General features: G+C 37.4%; 2 protein-coding genes across 2 annotated transcripts; both read right to left on the minus strand.

The window, feature by feature from the left end:
• Window positions 1-1415: 1415 nt before the first annotated feature.
• Window positions 1416-4023, minus strand: LOC110813233 (Proteinase inhibitor, propeptide). The gene is made up of 3 exons (XM_022040275.2): window positions 3790-4023; window positions 3502-3599; window positions 1416-1631 (listed from the first exon to the last, which is right to left on the minus strand). The coding sequence occupies exons 1-3, from the start codon at window positions 3972-3974 to the stop codon at window positions 1558-1560; spliced, it is 357 nt and encodes a 118-aa protein (XP_021895967.1). The 5' UTR covers window positions 3975-4023; the 3' UTR covers window positions 1416-1557.
• Window positions 4024-4708: 685 nt separating this feature from the next.
• On the minus strand, window positions 4709-12272 carry LOC110813319 (erythroid differentiation factor-like protein). Its single transcript, XM_088215200.1, is given in 18 exon segments — window positions 4709-4937; window positions 5473-5644; window positions 5647-6882; window positions 6885-7395; window positions 7397-7471; window positions 7473-7961; window positions 8069-8143; window positions 8225-8407; window positions 8519-8770; window positions 8861-9255; window positions 9258-9382; window positions 9472-9487; window positions 9490-9678; window positions 11256-11562; window positions 11668-11728; window positions 11814-11817; window positions 11913-12023; window positions 12134-12272. Coding segments are annotated over 18 exon segments (4569 nt in total).
• Window positions 12273-17269: the final 4997 nt, after the last annotated feature.

Raw genomic sequence — 17269 nt, forward strand, 5'->3', positions numbered from 1 at the left:
ATCGGACGGGAAATGAGGAGGAGCATGGGATGGCCCACAACTGATTGGATTATCTAAGATTGACACGTCAGCGTGAATAATCGTTGTTGGAGGACTTGGATTGAGTGGGGTCCACGTCGTATTCCGCTTTTATTAAACTACTTTTTATTATTTCCTTCTTGCCGGTGGTCAAACCTCGTTTCCTGTAGAAAGTTGACTTTCTGTTTTGTGGTTGTTTGGCAATGAGGATAGCATTATTTCCCCATTGTTTTTGCAGATTAACTTTCTGTTATTTACTTAACAGATTCCAAAAAATGAGTGTACTAAGTTTTTAAGAGAACAATTCATAAAGTCCAAGAAAGCTTCATCGTTTTATTTTTATTTTAGGATTTTCAAGAGTTTATAAATTAAAAATTTATGAAGCTTGTATTTTTAAGTTGAGATTACCAAATTCTATTTAACATAAATAAGGATACAATTTAATTTGACTAAAAATAAAATCCTAGTTAAAGTCAATTTTGAATTAAAAATTAGTTAGATGGTTATTAATATAATTCTTAATAACATAGTTTAGTTTTCAATAAAATTTTTAATTAAATAATTAATATAAATTTTAAATAATCTTTTTTTAAAAAAATATTAGATAAATTTTTAATCCATTATGACTGACCTAACTAAAAATTATAATCATCATTTAATATTTTTTTGACCAAAAATATAATAAATTAGTTAAGATTTAAACTCTATTTGATCATTACATTTTTTATCAATATGTTAGTGAATTAAGTTAATGATTTTACTGAATCAACAATATAAATAAAGTCAAATTTTTATGATTTGATTTATTTTAAAATTATAAAAAAAAATACATTCCTAATTTTAGATTAATTGATTTAGGAGTCAAATAACTTTATAAGTAAATTTAAAATCTTATTATAGGAAATGAATGAGGATGAGACGCATGACAATTATTGGTGATATATATATAAATAGGCGATGGACGGAGTAAGAGAAGGTGGAATAAAATGATTATTAAATTTTTTTTTTTTCAAGTCATAAAACCGGACTGGTGCATAGAGTCAAAATGGGTTACTTTAAGGAAAATAAAAAATAAAAACAATAAATCCATTATTTTTAAACCAAGAAAACAATTTGTTTTTAAAATTTATTCACGAATTCAGATTAAATTTGCTTGCTTACTCAAAATCAGCAACCATGATGATCACAATATCTGTTTTCCTCTTCTGGAGGCCAAAGCCTCTAAACAAAAGGTCGTGCGTTTTAGACATAACCGAGCCTTGGCTCTAATCCAAGACAATAATAAATTTCAATAACGTAAGGTTTATTCCTCAATTTTCTAGGCTAACTTCTGCTTGAAAGGATACTACATTTCCTGCTTAATTTTTTGAGTTAAAACATAACGAGGCAAAAGCAAGTATAATAAGTATATATTCATACATTCACAATATTATTAAAGCACCCCCCATGAGTCAAACGTTTTCCATGTACACATTGAAAACCAACATTACGATATATATATATATAAGCCTTGACGAGGTTAAGCTTTTATTTCATCATCTACTGCAGCCTTCCTGGTCCAGAATGCAGCTGCAATGTCCTGCTCGGAACAACCTGAACTACGCCTGGTTGCTCTGCAATTCAAAGCAAACCAAGATCAGTATGTTTTGTGGCCTAATGTTTTTCATTTTGATAATCTAACTTGACAACCAAACAGACCAATTGAATTATACAAGTAGCGAAACAAATGTATCAGAGAGTGTCCTGTGGCAAGTTAGAACCTCATAGAATCGCAGAATATTGGCATTTTACAAACACAAATCCATCTATCTAAATTAGTGTTCTTCTTGTTAACATTTTAACCAAAAGTTCTTCGCAGCAATTAGTCCAGACAACTTGTTTGAGATGAAGGAAGATAGCTACCTCATGGCGCAAGATAATATTTTGTCCAACCATGCAGTAAAATAAATTGAATCCTCTTAGTTTAGAGGAAATTCCTTAGAAACTAAATAATAGGGTATTTGCAAAGAAAGAACCAGAAGCATATGTATCCACAAGGACCAAAGTACATATTCATCAACTGACCTACTTAGAAAGCACAGTTAAGCTTCAATCCAAAACTAATTGCTTTGGTACATAAAAATGCTTCTAGTTTTCATTTTCCAAATTTATATATTTATTTGCAGAACATATTAATTAGTTAATAATGAAAATGATGATGGAGGTTGAAAATTTAAAAGTATCATTTTTACTATTTTCTACAAATTTAATTTTAATGGTCTATTATTCCTTAAACAGACACCTCTTACATAATTTCATGAGTAAAGATATGCATAATCACATATGAACTTAGAAAATAAAAACTAAGAGACTATTTTTATGTACCAAATGAAGCATAAACTTCTATTAACTGTTCTTTTTTTTTTTATGAACTTCTACTAACTTTTCCTTTTTTGATGAACTTCTACAAACTGTTCTTTGTCTGGGCACATATAGCTGCATTCCCTCTTCAAAGTTATCTCTCAAACTTCAATTTTTTTTTGGGTAATCCATGCTTGTGGTAAATATGAGTTACCTCTTTCTTTTAAGAAAACACCCCCCACCTTTACCCCCCTCGCCCCCAACTACCACCACCACAAAATGCTTTCTTATTTTACAGATAACAAAAATGGAATCATATTGTTCTTTTGGAGACAAAGGGATCAGAAACTAGCTTTGGGATTAGGACTTTCAAACAATCATAAAGAACCACCATCACTTGACCTTGGGGCACCTCACCCTTACAGCCGAATTCTTTTTCCTTAGTAGGTGCTTGAAATAGTTAAGTTGAGCTTCATGAATATGATTATGAAAGCTTTTCTTTGAAGGTCATTTCTCCAGGTCCACTAGATAAGAAACGTTGGTTACTGGTATCATTTGGATATTTCCTAGAATTACTGTTCAGTTCTCCTTCGTTCGGATAAGAAGGCCTCTGTTTCGTAAACCTCACGCCATTCTTCCTCGAAGTATTGCATATCTTTTTGAGTGTTCAACGTGATAGAAAGAGACCACAGCATAATATTTAATAATGAATACATAAACACAGACAAAAAAAACCTACTATTTCATGCCCCAATGCTTCTCGACTAAAAAATTTCATTGTCTTCTCAAACATCAAGAGACCTTCTTATCTCAAAAATAAAATAAAAAGAATAGGCCCTAATCGCGATCGACTGAATAGGGAGATAAAAGGAAGTTCGAATATACAATATATATATATATATATATATATATATACACACACAGGGAGAGATAGAGGCACCATTTCACTTTCTTGCAGTTTTCATGTAATACAATAATCAAGAAGATCTAATCATATCCCGTAAATCCGAAACATATGAATTAACAGTTAAGCTTGTGACGCATAAAGCAAGAGTGGAACTAAAAAACACGCAGTCGAAGCAGGAATTGAAACTAAATAGGAATTAAATGCATTAAATTTTTTAGAAAATAAAGGCAACATACTCGAAATTTCAACGACTTGCTCGGGAGTGAGTTTGGCGGAGAATCCAGTCGCAGCATTCTTGTAGCTGTAAAGCAACGCCTCCCTCGCAGCCTCCTCACTATCAACACAAAAATCAAAACCAAAATTCATAAAACCCAACATCCAAGCCTAAAACCATCTTATTACATTAAATTTCGTTCAGAACTAAAATTTCCATTTCGATTTGGTAGGGGTTTTTATCTTTTCCCCCTGGATACAAGCAGCAGAGAGAGAGAGGGAGAGAGAGGGAGAGAGAGAGGAGTAAAAACCTGCCAAGGACGGCGGAGAGAACACGGATGTGGTAGTCCTCAGGCCGCTCGTCCTGGGGCTGCTCGGTATAAACGATCTGGATCGTTGCTTCGGATGAAGGAGATCCGGTTGATTCCGCCATGTTGATGAGAATCAGAAGAAATAAAAGTAGAGAAGATAAGGGATTGAGATTGCGTATGCGCATTATCGGATTCCTCTTCCTTTTTATAGATGGCAAACCCTGATGAGTCTTTCTTCTATATATAATTTTCTTAGCGACCAAGTTGACAGACTTTTTTTTATTTTATTTAAAATAAATAAAAAAAAACCTCGGTTTTTGCGTCTTCAACATTATAGGTTTTTCATTTTCCTAAATCAAGGGACGGAATAGGGTTTGTCTTATTTTGTTAAGACGGTTTTTTGACGAGACTGTAAAATTTTTCCAGCCTGTTTCTTTAAAGAAATTTTCTTTTTTAAGAAAAAACAAAAAACAAATTATTATAACCAACTACTTTTAGATGAGATAATAAACATATATTACCTTCTAATAAAAAATTATTATTTTAAAAGATAAGCTCCAACTTCTCATTTGATTTTATCAAGTATGATAATCTTTTTATAACATTTAGTATCTCGGACTTCGATTTATCTTTTTATTTTAGACTATTAATTTTTTAAATAATATATCGAGTGTATAAATTTTTAGATATATATACGAGGAGGGAATAGAATATTTAGTATCTACAGCGGTATATATATATATATATATAAACACATACAAGGATTATTAGGTGACAAAATTAAGGTGGGATGGTATAAGGATCAGATTCCTTGATATTTCAGTATGGATTTTGTTTTAATCTAACTTTTCTGACCACGATGTCCATAAGGAGTGCATGGCATGTAACTCACTTAAATCACAAGACTTTGAGGGATGTCTTATAAAGCTCCCTCAGCTTCCCAGCATCTAAAAACCTGTTGGATATGGGAGTTGATTGTATCATGGACGAATTTTTGTTGGTACCAGCAGAAAATGACATGCTCAGCATTTTCTTCAAAACCATCTGCAACTGACTCCAAACTTTGGCATATAGCTCGGGATAGTCGGTCCTCAAGGAATCTGAAACTGTTTCTGATACATACCGTCCTTCGAGTATGCGAGATAAAGCTGATTCCAGCATATGAAAAAGAAACAATTTGTCGGTAGCTCCCAATACGAAGTGATTAGCTGAAAATAGCTTTACGGTGTCTACTTGTATTTTAAAACAGTTGGAACACAATGCAAGAATAGTCTATGGATGCAGACTATAAGTTGCCTGCAAGTTCTGATTTTCAAAGCATCAAATCAGAGTCAATAAAGTTACAAATCCTGGATCATCATTAGACTAGAGAATAAGATGTTCAGAATGTATAAAGATCATTCACTATCAACAAAAATAGATCATAATAAACCATTATTATTTAAAAACACAGAGTTCGTGGCGTATTTAGTCTTTGTCTGCGTAATATCCTTTAGTTATTGTCTTATCTAACCTATTATATTCTATTTTTTCTATCTATGTTTTTTCACCTTGATATATAGTTTTCCTTTATCAGCCTCTATTATTCTGTTTTCTCACCTTATTCCCCTAATTTCTGAACTATCCAGAAGAAGTTAGTTTTAAACCCTACTTGTCCTCTACTATAAGTCTGAGAAAACATACAGTGGTTGGTTGTAAAGAATGGACAGTCTGAATGAAAAAGCTGATCTCTCCAGCAGAATGGTAAGGTACATTGTGGGATGAGGTTTGGGGCTATAGAAGTTTGCGGCTTTTTGCCAGTTCCTCTCTGCTAAGGATGCATATTGCTTAACCCTCTGAAAATTAGCGTTCTGCCTTTAAGATCTTATTCCAGAAACTTCAAACGACAATCTTTTTGGTAGCAGGCTAGTTGAAAGTAAGCATAAGCAGCCTCCTGTTTCTGCAGTTCCCCATGCGATTCATACAAACATAAGGCCTCCCTAACGGCATCATTGGCTGATATCTCATGTTTTCGCAATTCCTTCCTGTCTTTTATGTCACACGAAGTAGATATATCTTACAAAGCTCCATTTTCACAGACTTTAGCAGTTGTATCTTCTTTTGCCAAAAGCAAGCCCAGTCTCATATATGTATGAGCAAGCTGCGTAAATACTTCACTCCTTAAGCTGTTCGACACAGAACCAGCTACATCTGTGACAGCTCTCAGTTCTGACTTAGCAGCCCCATAATACCTTTGTGATTCACTATACTCTCATTTTGCTGTCTCTAGAGCCTTTTTATATGCATTTTCGAAAATAGTATGTATTTTGAGACTGCCAATCTTTGAGACCATCTCTTCGGTCTGTGCTCAACGGTCATGTCCTAAGTTATAGTTACTTAATATTACATCGGCATGGTCAGATACTTCTTTGAATGCATTTATAGCATTTATGAAAGCAACTTCAACTTTGTTCAATTCTTTTATTTCAAGCCTGTTTCGACCCAGCTCATTGCAAACCCATCCTTTCTTCATAATTACATATGGTATTTCAGTCGAACTGCTTGGAAACCCACCAAATGCTTTTCTAGCTTCCTCATAACATATTAAAGCAGCAGAGAGATTATGTTCTGCATCTCCTGCTACAGGACCCTCAAGGTACTTGAATATCCCACCATTTTTCTTTTTCAGTGTTCTTTTCGATGTAATTTCAGTCTCTGATGTTTCAAGAGGTTTTGCGTTAGGAATTTCAAAATTCTCCACTCCCTTAGGACCAGCTGTGGTTGAAGAATGTACATCCATGATATATGCAACATTAAAAGAAGATTCAGCTGAAGTGTCCCCATGTTCATTGTGCTGCAGATGTTCATTATTAACATTGTGTCTACTATCTTCTAAGTTCCTCTCAAAAGGGTTAGGAACACTCTTAGAAAGCAATCTCTTACTGTGTTTCCTACTGTAAGCCATTGAGCATGTATGTCCGCTGCTACTGCTTACACTACTACCACTACTAGCCCTATCACTCTTGCAGCTACAGTTTACCAATGAACATGAACTACAGTTCTTATTACATTGAGCTAACTTCCTCCTGAGCCACCGGACCTCCTTTACAACCTGGAAGATATTCTTAACTCACTGATAGAAGTTTTCCTCTCTGCTTGTTTTGAGATATTTTTACCATTTATGATGTGGAACTTCACATAAATATCTTCCACCAGTGTCCAAGCTTTGGCCCAGAAGAAGTAAGTGGAGGAGAGTTGCTCCAAAGGAAGAGAATTATCCCGGTAGCTAGAGTTTAAATCCTTGAAATCATCAATCAATGGCTTTGTGTTTTCTTTTCTATCATTGAATTTTGCCTGGGCGCTAGGGAACTTGATCATGGAGGAAATAAACTTTGAATCTTCAAGTTTCTGAGGCATTGATCCATAAACAGGACATGCTAATTCTATAATCTTCAGAGCTTGATGCAACTGTCGATCCTCCTTATAAGCTTGCCCAAGTGCCAAATAAGATTCTCCAAGCAGAAGAACAAGTTTCCACATTTTATGATCCAATTTTGAAGTTGGAAGCCACTCCCAAATATCACAAACCTCAATACATTCAGCATCAACACATGCACAAACACAAAAAATTTACAGATGAAGGGATTATATCATGAACTGAAGACTTCTGATCAATCACTTCCAGTTCAGACATTTGTAACTGTCAGCATCCATCTCAGAGACTTTATAGCTTGAGACACGTGATGTACAACTGCAAGCTTAGAGGAGATTGGATTAGTGACAGTTTGAACCACATGTGAAGGTGAGGGTGACATTGTAGACACTGCAAAATTTTGATCATCACTAGACTTTGACTTATCACTTTCTAGATTTCTTGATTCCGGGTTGCCTAAGGGTACCAATTTGCTGGGTGGCAATAAGTTTGCTTCCAGAGTCATATTTACAGGAACTACTGATGCAGAATCAGGCAAAGAGGCCCTGTGTTTACCTAACTTGCCCTCAGCAACTGGAGAAGATACTATTTTGTGATCAAGTGACTCATTTAAACTACTACAGGGGTCCAGGTTCTCTTCTTTTGCATTGGTAACTGTGGCTTCGCATTCTACTGGAAAAGATTCAGATATTAAGCCCAGCACTTCATCATAATTTAAGATAAGTCTCGCAAATTGTTCGTGAGCAAATGCACGCACAACCTATCCAACATAATGCTAGGAGTGAGTATTCAAATCCTTCATCAGAAATGAATAAATGGCATAAGTGGAGAATCATATATCAAAGATCATGCTAGAAACATTGATACCAGATGATCAGGCTAATCTAGAAAATCTGAACATTTTCTGAAGAACCTAGCACACTTCGCCCTATCCTTAGGTGCCTGCACCATAACATCTACAATCAGCTCTTATAATCATAGACTTATAAACACAGTATAAAAGTGATCAAATGGGCTCCACACCATTGAAAGCGAAAGCCTATGAGCAATCCGATACAGTAGAGTCCCCAATGAAAGCAGGGAGTCAGTTCGCCCTCTATGAATAATGGAAGGTAAGTGGCTAGGGCAATCATTACAATCGCTGGAGCTAGGAATAACTGAAAGATCAAACAGTTGAATTACATCCTCACCAGCACTTTTATACAGCTGTAAAATGTACATAATATAGCAGAAATTATTAGAATCACTGAAGGAGATTTTTAGGCAAAATAGACTAATTCCTGCTGTTTTTGGAAAGAATGTAGAAGATAATCATACCCAATAAGCACCGGGATCCTGCTTGCAATTTTCTTGAAGGAACCTTAAAACAGAAAGGCCATTTTGCTGAACAACATGTGGATGAAATGCAGGAGTGCCATCCTCACAGATTCCTTTTAACAGAAATATATCTTCTGTTTTCAGCAACTCATAACCCCGAACAATCCCATTCTCATGATAGCAGATTGCCAACTCAGGTACACTGGCCATGACATTATCAAGCCAAGCTTCAAGCCAAGTCAATGGAGTGACCTGAAGGAAAAAAAGATCAATACGGTTGACAATTAAAAACATAAAAGATTTCATGAACACAAATTCAAGATTTTTGGTAATTGATGCAACCTGTCGTGTAACATCCTGCAAATGCAGGCTTACAGCTACATATTTTTCATTACTGAACAGAAGCAAGTCACTGCCTAGGAGCATCCAGAAATTTTGAAACTGCCAAAACATAACCCTCAAGAAACCACTGTTGCCAACTCTTCTATGCTTGTCAGATTCCTGCATTGAGGACCTGGGCTTTTCTCCGACATGTGAAGCTTTTTTGACGGGATCATGTCCCTTGTTTCTTTTATTTTTCTTACTTTCCCAGATGAAATTATCTTGTTTGACCTGTGAATAATCTGAATAATGGTTGAATCCATCACTTCTAGCAACATCATCACTCTGTCCCACAAAATCATATGCATCTCTCCTAGGAACGATAAATGAGGTTGACTGCCTATCAGTTGGAGGATTGGTGGACAATCACAAGCTTCCATCCTAACTGAGTGCATCGCAAAATCCAAAAACAAAGATTGATCTGTGCATTTTGATTGGTTCTTATGCCTCCTAACCAACTTCTCTCCCTCTTCCACATCAGGCCTACGCTATCACCAGAAATTTGTGATGTTAAAACTCTGAGGAAAGGAAGGAAAAAAAAGCAGCAGCAGCAGCAGCAAGCAAAAACAAACCCTGTATTCAAGACAGAGTCTACCCAACATGCTGAACGACAATTGATAATTGAGCCTTGGAATATGGTATTTTAAAGATTTGCTTGAGAATATCAGCTGGAGCAATCACATCTACATCATCTCCATATTCCACCAAACCAGAAATAGCAAGGGCCTCACATTTCTTATTAAGATTTGACGCAATGGCACCGTCTTCCCAACTTATGTCTGCCAGGATAGAATACAAAAGTATACCAGCTAGTTTAGGACTACAAGAAATGAGAAAACAACGGGAAATTTGGAATCTCTATTAAACTTCTTCCACCCCTTCAGAAAATCTAGTAGCATTTGCATTTTCAGTATTTAATCAATTTATCACCATATTTAAAGCATCAAATATCACAGAGATTGTTTCAAATTCATCCATAAAAATTGTGAATTTATATACAAGTCATTTCCAAATTTCTATAAAGACAGCCTTGCTCTCAACATGCAGAGTGCAAACAAGAAAGACCTCACTGTAGAAGAAGAAGAAGAAGAATCGATTGGCAGAAGCACTAAAAAGAGCACCCAAAAAAGACCTCTCTCAAGAGCACAATCTGGAACCTCATGACCCTAAGAAAACCCTGTGAACAGCAGGCCCTGTCCACCCAGTTGCATCCATAGAAACCAAATTGGCCGCTGAATATTCAAAGAAACGCTTCAGAAAAAGGTAGAAGAGAATCATACAAAACACTCCATAGCTGAGGAAAACGATAAGAAAGAATCAGATGAGGATATGAATTTTTTTTTTTTTTGGGAGGGGAAGGATAGTGTACCCAGAGCCAAGATCATTGAAAAAATCTATAATTTGCAAAAGGTATGATAGAGGTAAAAAGCATGAAGACAGTGAGAAGGAACGTCACTAATAACAATTTGGTAGCCAAAGCAAAAAGCCTCTGGGCAACTGAGGTAGAGATTGACCTCATCGAGTTGGTTATTGCTTTTATGTAGCCTAAATTACTACAAAACAATGTCTGGAAAGTACTTACAAAAGGTCATTGGATGACATTTGGTCATCACCTACACATCCAGTGATGGAGACCAAACTTCCAACAGAAGTTTGCAAGAACATCAACCTAGGTGGTTTGGGCTCAGCAATCATTCCTTCCAAGTGAGGACAAAAACGATCTCCTCATAACAGTAGCCTGAATAATTGGAAGACAGATTAAGATTGAAAACACCACATTAGACGGACTTAAAGCCAGTTAGCACACTTTTTGTGAAGTAAATCTACTTGAGTTAGTGGCCTTGAAAATCCAGGAACAAAATGATTCTTAAAGTCGACTAAGAAGGCCTAAAATCCTTCTGTTTCCAACATGGCTGGATCAATCCTCAAACAAACAAAAAGGAAACAGCTTCGAAATTCTTGGCAGAGTAGCTAGAATAAGAGCAGGGGAAATCCACACAAACGAGTTCAGAACCTCTCAATTGGAAGTATTAGTAAAGAGGTCAATGACACAATCATCTAAACTCACATCCGGTCTGATGAAACTGTACATATCATGAATCCACTGAAACTGGAGATTGCATTTCACATGTTTCCACCAAGTCTGGTGTCAACATGTTAATGCTTAAGATTGATAAGCAAGCTGGCAAAAGATTGGAACTTATTATACTGAAGAAAGCAGTAATACCCCTATTCCAATTTAAAGAAGCCCACAAGCCCACACCCAAAAAAGAAAAAAAAAACCAGCAAAGTATCCTTAATATGGGCGAGTGAAAATCCAACCTCTCTTTGTTATTTTTTCTAGTTTGATTCTCACCTGAACCATTACTTGTTAAAGAACTGCAAAACCAAGCTTCAACAATCAGCGTAGTAAGGTTGTATAACAAAATTAACACAAACAAATAATGAGTTAAGCTAAGAACATAGCTGGCTTTAATGGAAGCATAACAATGAAGAAAAATATGCCAACGGTATAGTTGAAAACTTGGGTAGAACACAGCACACAAGAAAGATTTATTTCTGTGATTACTTGAAGGATAAAAGCTTGTGATCAAACTTGATATGATTTGCCTAACAGACAATGGGAAATGTGCAGTTTCAGCCTCATAAGCTGAATTGACCTTCTGAATTCTTGTTTTTTATATTACAATTCTTAGGATGTACTGGTTACCACACAGTAATCAGTCAATCGCATAAGGGTTAAAACTGCCATTTGGCTCCGGAATTACACCTCTCAACGGTACAAGGGTACCCATTACGTATCCCCATTCTTCACCTAGAGGACGATGCCTGTCAAGGAGATATACTGATATGTGAAAAAAAAAAAATGTGGTAGTTGGTTTACTTGGTTAGCTACAAGCCAAAGATTACAAACCATTCTGCAAAAGAATATGCTTTAGATGAAAAAATAATTATATCAACTTTGTCTCTGTAACCACTCTCTCCGTAAATTCGTTTCTTTCTCATCTCCCACCATTATCATTTTCTCTAACATCAGAATACTCGAGGAAAAATGCATGCCGCGGAGAAAGTAAGCCAAATAAATCCAGCCAACATGCTAATTTATGAACAGCATATGCAGTTCCTGCACACAACAATATCTCTGTAGTAACTGGATGTAAAGAAAAAAAAAAAGAAAAATTCTAGCATGTAGGTATATATGTGTATATAGAGATAGTTAGAGTGAAACGGTACCGTTTAGAGGAGAGGAGGAGGAAACGGCATCGTTTGGAGAAGAGGAAGAGGAAACGACGTTATTTGGAGGAAACGGTATCATTTGGTGACAAGATGGAGAAAACGCCGTCGTTTGGAGAAGAGGAAGAGGAAACGACATCGTTTAGAGAAGAATGAGTGGACGGTTGGGATGAGGTGAGATGGACGGGTAGGATGGGAAGTAGGTGGGGTATAAATAGGAGACGGGAAGGAAAAAAAAAGGAAAAAAGGAAAAGAAAAACAAGAGGAAAGGAAAGAAAGAAAACAGAGAAGAGAGATCGGGTGGAAGAGAAGATGAGAAGAGAGAGAGAGAGAGAGAGAAGAGTTGGAGCTGAGAGGAACGAGAAGAGAGAGAGGAGGAGAAAGAGGACAGTGACGGAGCGAGCCCCGGGAGGAAGGAAGATGGAGATTGGAGGTACGGTAAACTTTAAGTTACATGCGTAGGTTGATGTAGATTTGAAATTTTGACCGTAGGTGGAGGATTTGTGTGAGTAAAAGTGGAGGTGTATGGAGGAGGCCGCGGGAGGAGAGAGAAGAAGGAATGTGGCGTGTGAGTGAGGTCCGTGAGGGAGAGGAGATGTTGTGTGAGTATGAGCGGGAGCATATGGAGGAGGCCGCGGGAGGAGAGAAAAGAAGGAGTGCGGTGTGTGAGTGAGGTTCATGAGAGGGAGGAGATGTTGTGTGAGTATGAATGGAGGTTTATGGAGGGGGCTACGGGAGGAGAGAGAGGAAGGGACCGGTGTGTGAGTGAGGTCTGTGTGAGAGAGAAGATTTTGTGTGAGTATGAATGGAAGTATAGGGAGGAGTTCGCAGAATGAGAGAGAAGAAGGAATGCGGTGTGTGAGTGAGGTCCGTGAGAGAGAGGTGATTTTGTGATTGTGAGTGGGGTATTTAGAGTAGGCCGTGGAAGGAGAGAGAAGAAGGGATTCGATGAGTGAGGTGGATTTGTGTAAGAGAAGAAGTGGTGTGTGGTTGTGAGTAGAGGTAGGCAGGGAATGATGGAGTGTGTGTATGCTGAAAATTAGGGAGGAGGAAAGGGAGGCTTGTAGAGCATGGGTGTGAGGTGTCGGGATAAATGTGTGTGGGTGTAGCTGTGCAGTGTGAGGGGGTGAGTGGTGTAGCTGTGTAGTATGAGGGTGTGAGTTGTATATAGGTTGGTATAACTGCTGTAAATTTTGTAGTTGGCAAGGGAACATTACTGGTGTGTGTGTGTTAAGTGTTAGTGTGTGTCTTATGGGGAGATGCGTGTTGTAACGGCCCCGAAAATTAATAAAGAAAATGTATATAAAGAATATAAGTGCGGAAACGAAATAAAAAGTTCTGATTAATATCCCTTACACAATAACTTAAACGTACTAATAATACCGAAAATAAGTCATCTAAAGGAAAATACTGGAAATGAAAGACTATAAAAGAAACTAATAAATATCTAGGTATCTACTCGTCGTCTTCTTGTAGATTGGGCTCGGGAACCAAGTTCTCCTGATCTGAAATGATTAAGTAAGGAATGAGCTACAATAGCCCAATAAAGACATCACACTATATCACTGTCACAGAAGTAAATGTTGGTAGAAAACCAAAAACAACCAATGGAGCACAAGTTTCAAGTAAATTTATTTATCAATAATCAAACCATTTACCGTCCACTTACCTCAGTGGGATTTATAAAAACGATCCATGAAAATAATAATATCATAAGTATCATGAATTCATACATAATCTGTATCATAGTACATGTCATACTTTTATATTTCAATCATCAAACAACAGTTACCCCTTTTTTATCAGTCTACCAGTATCCATAGGGATCCATATGGGTCCCTGCTATACGTGAATTATTCCTTTAATAAACTTAATTCCCAGGGCCGTCCCTTTACCCCGTCCGGTATGGGCCCCAAATAATAAAATCTCAATACCCCGTCCGGTATGAGGGTGAAGCGGGTCGTCCTCATACCCCGTCCGGTATGAGCGCCAAAACATTGAAAGTCTCCATACCCCGTCCGGTATGAGATAACGTTCCCAGTATTGTTCTCTATAGACCCGTTCCATCCCCCATCTCCCAAGATATCTAGTGAAGCTGTCAACTTATCAATTTATCAATTCACATATATTTTCTATTTTTTCTTTAGTTTTCCGTTTCCCACATAAACATGAATACTTAAACAAGTAACGAGTATCCAATAAGGCAAGCATATCATCGAATTAACAAAATCAGGCCATAATGAAGTAAACAGTGATTCATGCATTCAAAACCATAGAATAAATAAATCAGATACCATACTGCATTTAGACTGTAAAATAAATTAAACAAGAACTAACAGAGAAATATATCCAGTTCGGCCTCCATTAGCAACCGTAATAATTATGTATATCTATTTAATTCATACAAATACAGTTTTATCATTTATTAGACTTTAACCCCGTGATAGGAAATAGGGTGAGGGGTCCTTACCTGATTCGAAGTTAAAAATCGAATTTTTTTCACTGCGCCTACGGGCAGTCTTTGGGTTCCTTGAATTTTTTCTCGGGAACTGAAACGCGCTTACGGTACCTACACATATTTCAAATAACTCAAAAATCAGACCCGAGGCCTATTCGGCAAATTTTAAAATTTTAGACGATGGCTCCGCCGTGCTCCAGCGACTACACCGTCGCTCACAGTGGCGATCCGCCTCGGGTTGGCCATTTTCGATCGAATTCAGCCAAACTTGCATTGGTTATTGTGAGAAAACACCCCTAGGGCCCTCGATGGGCCGAAAAAACACCAAAAACCGAAACTTACCGGCGGCGGGACTCTCCGGTGCGGCGGCTCCTCTGGCTCGAGTCGTGATTTAGTGTTTTCCTCTGGTTAACCTGTAGAGAAAGGAACAGTGGTCATAATGGTGTAAAAATTACATCGAACGGGAATCGGAAAGGGCCTCATCGGAGGCAAAAATCGAAAAAATCCGCAGCGGCACCGTTAGGCTTCGGCGGTGTTTTTCGGCCAATCGGTTGGTGTTTTGGCTCCGATTTGGCCATATGTGGGTTTAGAATCGAATTCTGAGCTAATGGGAGAATTTTTACCTCGTTTGGCTGCCGGAAAGTGCTCCGGTGCGGCAGCGGGTGGTGATGAGTGGCGACGGTCGGCTCCCCGGTGACTAGGCTATCTTCTTCGGTGAGGACTCTGACGACTAAGGTTAGGGTTTGGGTGTGGATGAGATTATTTATAACCTTTTGTTTTTAATCTGAGCTGTCCATTGCGATTTAATCTAAACCGTCCGATCGCGATTAAAAAGAAAATAAATTTGGATCGTTCATCGCGATGCAATCTGGACCGTCCGTACGCGATTCAATCTGGGACGTCCGTGAGGGTGCAATTTGGGTCATCCATGCTCGCGGAAAAGGATTTTAGTCGTTCGATCGCGCGCACGCAAACCACCCACGTGGCTCCTTTCCGTGTGGCCTCCCGCGTCAGTGTCTCTGCCACGCGGCACGTTCTGGTTGGCCGAGACTGCTGACCGAGCAGTTGACATGACGTAATTTTTTTAAATTATGTTTTGACCTCCGGTTTTCAAATTTTCTTTCAAAAATACCCCCATAACCCAAATTTTCACCCATTTTTTCCAAAATTACTTTCAATTAAATCCCTAAAATAATTTTGCCCCTTTTTATTATTATTATTTCTATTTAATTAAATTAAAATAAAATTAAAACCATATAAAAATTCATATATTCACATATAAATTACAAAAAAATCAAAATAAAATAATAATAATAATTTGGGATGTTACACGTGTAGTTTCGGTATATAGGTTAAAAGTATAGGAGAGTTTTAGGACAAGGTGGTAGAGTGAGAACGGGATGATATTGTTTTTTAGTTGGTAGCATTGGGGGACGCCGATGTTGGTTGTCGCTACCTAGAAGAAATAAGTTAATCGCTGATAGTGGTGATAGTCGGGAGACTTCGACGAGGAAGGGGTTGGGTCACCGATATTGGTGACGGAAAAGAATGGTATCTATGTGTGTATGTGGCCTGTTAGGGGTCGAGAGGTAGGCGATTTATTGATGGTCGTCGATACTGGTGACGGGTGAAAATATTTGTACAGTTGGGGGACGTCAGAAGACGGTCACACTTGACAGGCATAATATTTAAATTACTAAGGATATGTATAAGTTCTGAGTAGTCTCAGGATGATCTTAAGGTATGACTTAGGTTAAGTAGATGGAGTACATATAGAAATACTGGGTTTCCTATTGTTGCATAAGATACTTGTAACTTAATTTTTACTGTACTGAGTTGTATGTACTCACTCTTTATTATTCACATATGAAGTAGGGATGAAGTCGGGATCAAAGTTGTTAGTTTTCAAGTCTAGCGGATAGAGCAACAAAGCAAGAATGTTTTTTTATTGGAGCATAATGAAGTGTGTAAAAATTAGTAGTAGTGTAGATAATGTGTCTACTAGGAGTCTATGATATTATATTTCACTGTGATGTTATATGTAGGGTTGCAGGTTTATCTTGACTTTGAATAATAGATTACAATAAGCTTTTTATGTGTGTGATTAATTTGGAATGAAACTTTCGTATTTGGTCGTGGAATTATTTTAGACTACGTCATTAAAAAAAAAAAACAGAGCATTACAATCTCTACCGTATAGAGGCACCTATCTCCGATGGCCTTAGACTGCACGGCGCCAATAGGAAGCACCTTCTCTAGAAAATTCGACACCAAGGGTGGCCTATTGAGATCCGTCTCTGTTGGCAACACCCAATACCTTGGAGCACTTACTCTAGAAATACATAATTAAAAAATAAACAGGAATTCGTATGCATATCAATAATATACAGAGTGAGAGAGGGGAGAGATAGAATATACGTTTGGCGAGAGGGAACAAGAGTAGAGTTTAAAGTGTAAAAGGAGCTGTCAGTAGGAACAGGGATGGAACCGCAGAGAAAACTAACGATTTCCATTATCCCTACGCACTGAAGCTCTTTCAAACATTCTATATCGATGGCGACAAAGCTGATTTCTCCATTATTTTCAATTTGACTCTTGGTTTTGCGTTTATCAGATCTCAAGGTGGTGTTTTTGAGCTTATTTCAACTTTTTTACTCCTTGTTTCCTACTTTCTTCTG

Source organism: Carica papaya, chromosome 1, assembly GCF_054855325.1.
Source record: "Carica papaya isolate Zhongbai chromosome 1, ASM5485532v1, whole genome shotgun sequence".
Lineage (NCBI taxonomy): Eukaryota > Viridiplantae > Streptophyta > Magnoliopsida > Brassicales > Caricaceae > Carica > Carica papaya.

Coding starts and splice junctions, on each gene's coding strand:
- LOC110813233 (XM_022040275.2), bottom strand. CDS start 3,974: ATGCGCATACGCAATCTCAATCCCTTATCTTCTCTACTTTTATTTCTT. Junction 3,600..3,789: donor CTCTCCGCCGTCCTTGGCAG/GTTTTTACTCCT, acceptor TTGTGTTGATAG/TGAGGAGGCTGCGAGGGAGG. Junction 1,632..3,501: donor GCAAGTCGTTGAAATTTCGA/GTATGTTGCCTT, acceptor TTTGAATTGCAG/AGCAACCAGGCGTAGTTCAG.